The 5681-nt window shown below is 48.5% G+C and overlaps 1 protein-coding gene across 1 annotated transcript; it reads right to left on the reverse strand.

Annotated features, from left to right (window-relative positions):
• Window positions 1-2768: 2768 nt before the first annotated feature.
• LOC127584339 (transcriptional and immune response regulator-like) lies at window positions 2769-3799 on the reverse strand. Its single transcript, XM_052041050.1, has one exon. It carries the CDS (start codon window positions 3488-3490, stop codon window positions 3182-3184), a length of 309 nt encoding a protein of 102 aa, XP_051897010.1. The 5' UTR covers window positions 3491-3799; the 3' UTR covers window positions 2769-3181.
• Window positions 3800-5681: the final 1882 nt, after the last annotated feature.

Below are 5681 nucleotides of genomic sequence, written 5' to 3' on the forward strand. Positions count from 1 at the left end.
GAGGTGGTGTAGGGGCAGGTGTTGCACCTATGGCGGGGGCAGTGGAAAGTTCCCAGGGTGGGAGCAGGATGGGTGGGTGGGGGGAGGAGTGAACGAGGGAGTCGCGGAGAGAGTGGTCCCTGCAAAAGGCAGAAAGGGGTGGGGAGAGGAAGGTATGCTTGGTAGTGGGGTCCCATTGGAGATGGGGGAAGTGACAGAGAATGATGCGTTGGATATGTAGGCTGGTAGGATGAAGTGTGAGGACAAGAGGGACCCAATCCCTGTTGGGTCTGGGAGGGGTGGGGGTGAGCGCAGAGGTGCGGGAAATGGCAGAGGTGCGGGTGTGAGCTCATTCAACCACAGTCAGGGATAAGCCCCAGTTAGAAAAGAAATTGGACATCTTGGATGCTCCGGGGCGTCCTTGCAAGAGACAGGGTGGGAGGAGCTGTAATCGAGGTAGCTGTGGGCGTCAGTGGGTTTGTAGAAGATGTCGGTGGATAAGTAATCTCCTGAGATGGAGACAGAAAGATCGAGAAAGGAGAGAGGGATGTCAGAGATAGTCCAAGTGAATTGGAGAACTGGGTGAAAATTACAGCTCCTCCCACCCTGTCTCTTGCAAGGACGCTATCCCTTTTTCTCAATTTCTCTGCCTCCACCGCATCTGCTCCCGTGATGAGGCTTTCCACCCCAGGACACCCGAGATGTCCAATTTCTTTTCTACCTGCACCTCCCTTAATATCATCTACTGCACGTACGGCAGGCACAGTAGTGTAGCGGTTAGCGTAACGCTACTACAGCACCAGCAACCCAGGTTCAATTCCGGTCACTGTCTGTAAGGAGTTTGAATGTTTTCCCCATGTCTGTGTGGGTTTCCTCCGGGTGCCCTGGTTTCCTGCCACATTCCAAAGACGTACGGGTTAGAAAGTTGTGGGCATGCTATGTTGGCGCCAGAAGTGTGGCGACACTTGCAGACTGCCCCCAGAACACTCTATGCAAAAGGTGCATTTCACTGTGTGTTTCGATGTACATATGACTAATAAAGCCACCTTATCTTATGTTGCTGCATTCGGTGCTCCAAGTGTGGTCTCCTCTACACTGGTGAGACCAAACGCAGACTAGGTGACCGTTTCGCAGAACACCTGCGCTCCATCCGTGACCACAATCAGCATCTCCCCATTGCCGGTCACTTCAAATCCCCCTCCCACTCCATCATTAATATGTCAGTCCTCGGCCTCCTCCACTGCTAGGAGAATTCCAAGTGCAAACTGGAGGAACAGCACCTTGTTTTCCGTCTTGGAACCCTGCAGCCTAACGGCATGTATACTGAATTCTCCTACTTTAGGTAATCCCCAACCCCCCTTCTCCACACTCCCATCCCCCCCCCCACCATGCTTTTCTCTTCTTCTCTTTGCTAGCCTTTTTTTCCTCTCTCTCCTTACCTCTGACCCATCCCCCAGTGGATCTGCTCTCCCCTCCTCCCCCGCACCTGCCCATCACTATCTCTTCCCTGCATCTACCTATCACCACCCTGTGCCCACCCCCCTCCCCTCTTTTGTTCACCTATCACTGCTCTGCTTTTCCCTCCTATATATTGGGCTTCCCCTTTTCCTATCTTCAGTCCTGAAGAAGGGTCCTGACTGGAAACGTTGACCGCCTGCTTTTCTCCACGGATGCTGCCTGGCCTGCTGAGTTCCTCCAGCATCATCGTGTTTTTCAAGCAATACCCTCAAGTTGCAGCAATCAATTCTCTAAGCTTCACTGAAGTGCATGTTACATCAGAATGCTGTGTGCACTGCAGCTGCCGCGTGAAGTTCACTCCTCTCCTCCTTTGGTTAACAGCTTTTTGGCACCTTGCAATTTTCTCAACTACATAGAACAGTGCAACACAGGAACAGGCCCTTCCGCCCATCCAGTCTGTGCTAACCACAATGCCAATCTAAACGAGTCCCATCTGCCTGCATTAATTCCATATCGTTCTATGCCTTGCTCATTCAAGTACCGGTCCAGACGGCTCCATTCCCTGTCTGTTCATGAGCCTGTCTAAATACCTCTGGGACATTGCTACTGTATCTGATTCCACCACCCCCAGCAGCGTGTTGCGGGCACCTCCCTCCCTGTGTAAAAAACTTGCCTCACGCATCTCCTTTAAACACGAAAAGAGATGTCTCTCCTTCCATACCATTTCACTATTAACCCTTTGCCCATATTCTCTCTCTTGCAACCATGCCCTTGGAAACCAAGTGTGGCTTTGGAATGTTCCAGAATCTGGGGGGAAAAAATCTCTACAATGTTTCTCGATAATGGAATCATTCTGCCACAGTTCTAGAGGTAGCCACTTTCATTAATTAACATGCCCAGTTATATATTGAAAGCCAACAACCAAACCCAAATTCAATATATTGGTTTTCAATATTTAACTATTAAGATTCAAATTAGTTTGTAAAAGTGCATAAATGTGAGAATCTTAAACACTCCTTAAGGGGCATTAATGACTTAATTAGAGCAAAAATCTTTCTGGAGGAACTCAGCGGGTCAGACAGCATCCGTATCTAGATGAAGGGTCCCGACTCGAAACGTCGACAGTCCATCTCCCTCCATAGAAGCTGCCTGACCCGCTGAGTTCCTCCAACAGTTTATTTGTTGCTCCAGATTCCAGCATCTGCAGTCTTGTGTCTCCAAATCAGACGCATTATTAACTTTTTTAAAAAATATAAAGGGAGCTCACTATGACTCTGAAAAGTGCACTCGGTGGCTTAAGAAACAACCAAAGCGTCTATACAGTTTTCAATGTTTATTAAATTACGGGATCACAGCATCGTTCACAAAACAATTGGCTGTATCGCCAGCCTCAACAATAAATAGACTGTACATTTTGTTCTTCCTGAGTTTATTTTTGTTTCAGAAGTCCTTTAAAAGTCCTCCAGCTGCTCCTGAAAAGGACTTTTGTCCTTATTTTCACATGGCCATCAATACAGTCCCTTGACGGGGCTTCTGTCAGAGTCTGTACGGCGGGTGAGATCACGCACCTATGAGATGCAAGTGTCCATTCCATTTTGGAACATTTTTTCATTTCTTCTTCGTCAAGCCACCTCGCGATCCGAACTTTTGCAACGAAGGAAGTTCCTTGTCTCCCGACGTTTTGCAAAGTGTTTCGCAGGCTGGGCAGATCGTGCGCGGTGCAAAACGGCCACGAACCCCCGCTCTACGAGAAGATTTTCACCGACTTCCAACCCATGCGGAACAACTGCATGAGCTTCACCCTCCTGCGGACTCTGAGGGCCACCAAGGCTCGGCTGATCTCCTCGCTGCTCTGGTTGGAGCAGATGATCCGCGCCCTCTCCTCCGCTTTCTTGTCGCCGGATCTCTCGAAGAGCCTCTGCATCGCCGTGTGGTTGACGGACTGGAAGATGTCAGGCAGTGCTGCCTTGCGGAGATGTGTGTCGAACCGCTGGCCATAAACCAGAGGGCTCACCAGCTGAGAGTAGGGTCCGCACTCTTCGGCTGAGCTCATGATTAGATCTCCGAGTCAGCTCTACCAAGGCTGCAAGTCAGGAGTTGCTCAGAGCCACGGACCGCCCGGTATTTATAGGCGAAGAGAGCCCGACACCACTGACCCCAGGGCCGTCTGCACGGATAACATCAGCCCAACCCTGGCGCCTTCTAAAGCTCCACCTTCAGAGACTTTTTTTCCCCCAACGCAAACTGTTCCAACGGATAGAACATCTGCACGGACACCTATTGCAACTTCTCCCCGCCGCAAAATTAAATATTTTATTTCATGGAAGCTACTTTCCAAAATATAAAGTAGTCATGCACAGTTCATGTCAACACAACCAGGCAGTGCTGTAGATTTTCATCGCGAATAGAAAAACAGGGGGCTATGTGGGAGGGAAGGGTTAGATAGATCTTACAGCAGGGTAAAATGACGGCACAACATTGTGGGCCGAAGGGCCTGTACTGTGCTGCGATGTTCTGTGTTCTATATATTCTCAAATACCTGTGCAGCGCTTTGGAAGTGCAGGGTTTACAGTTATGGACAATTTGAGAAAAGGATACTGTGGTAAAGTACTTGTGTGTCTGGAATTTTAGAAACATTTATCACACCCCTTGCAGCTGGCAAACTTAAATTCGTGTAATTAACCAAATACATATTTTCTGTCAGTAATAGCTGTTGTGGTACATTTGCATTCTTTTCCTGTGGTTTGAGCCTGTCTGCCTCATTTCTGATGACACACAGGAGGAGGACATTTAGCATAAATTGGCATCAAGATCGGCACAACATAGTGGGCCGAGTGGCCTGTCCAGTGCTGTACTGTTCTATGTTCTATGTATGATGTTTACATGATTATTAAAAACTAGGGAAGTACTAACAACAAACAATCTACTGGAGGAAATCAGCAGGTCGAGCAGCATCTGTGGGGGTGGGGGGGGGGGAAGGAATCGTTGGCGTTGCGGGTCAAATCCCTGCATCAGAAAACATCGACAATTCCTTTCTCCTCACAGATGCTGCTTGACCCGCTGAGTTCCTCCAGCAGGTTGTGTGTTGCTCCAGTCTCCAGCATCTCCAGTCTCTGGTGTCTCCTGTGAAAGCACTAATCTCATCGGGTTCAATCGGGGCTGTATGTGACTCCAGACCTACGATGTGCGTAACTCTTGCCTGCCTCCAGGGGACGTTGTCAGTGACATCTCCTTCCCATGAACAAATAAATAAGTAAAAGAACTGTATGCTTTTGCAATTGATCCCTCTGATTGGATCCACTAACAATCCACAGTTGCTTTTCTTTTCACTGGGTTATTATATTTTGTTGTGCCTGCATTCCAACCAATCATAACAGAATGCATGAGTTTTATAACGTGTGAAAATCAGTGGCCAGTGGATTGAACCTCAGCAAACACGTCTCAAAGGGAAATAACACAGCAGGTGGGTGGAATTACCCAGTAAGTCAGTCAACGAGAAAGGACACAGAAGCAAATGTAACTATTCAGGCCGATGAGGTCAGGATTGAACCCAGGTCCCTGGACGGTGCCCCTGTACCACAAATGTGGATCTCTCTCACATCTGTATGTTCCTGTCGGATTATTTGTGCATTTCGATCGTCTTTGCCTCTCACCTTTCTTTGTGTAGTCCCCAGTGTTAATATCCTCTGTACCTTGCTGGCCAACATTTCCATTGTTAGCTGCTCTCTATATGTCCCTGCACCCTCTGTAGGGGCCGGAGTTGGTTTTGAATGCTGTTGTTTTCCATATTTCACATATGATACAGGAAGTGGCCTCTTTGGCCACTATGCCAGCTCACAGAGCAATCCATTCAGTATAACCTATCCTCCCCACATTCCCATCAACTACCTCCCAGAGACTACCACCTACCTACACACTAGGGGCAATTTACAATGGCCAATTAACTTCCGAACTCACTCATCTTTGGGATGTGTGGGAGGAAACAGGGGAAACCCATGAAGTCACTGGGAGAACATGCAAACTCTACACAGACAGCACCAGAGGTCAGGATCGACCCTGGATCACTGTCGACATGAGGCAGTGGCTCGACTAGCTGCGCATCATGCTACACCATGGCTTCGTCATACAAGCAGCGAAGAGTTATCTTCATTAGGTCATCAGAGCTATAAGCAGATTGATTGAAGGAAGGGAGAAGATAAATAAAGAAGGAAACTCTTCCCATTGGCAGATACCTCAAGGACTAG

Source organism: Pristis pectinata, chromosome 29 (genome assembly GCF_009764475.1).
Source record: "Pristis pectinata isolate sPriPec2 chromosome 29, sPriPec2.1.pri, whole genome shotgun sequence".
Classification (NCBI taxonomy): domain Eukaryota; kingdom Metazoa; phylum Chordata; class Chondrichthyes; order Rhinopristiformes; family Pristidae; genus Pristis; species Pristis pectinata.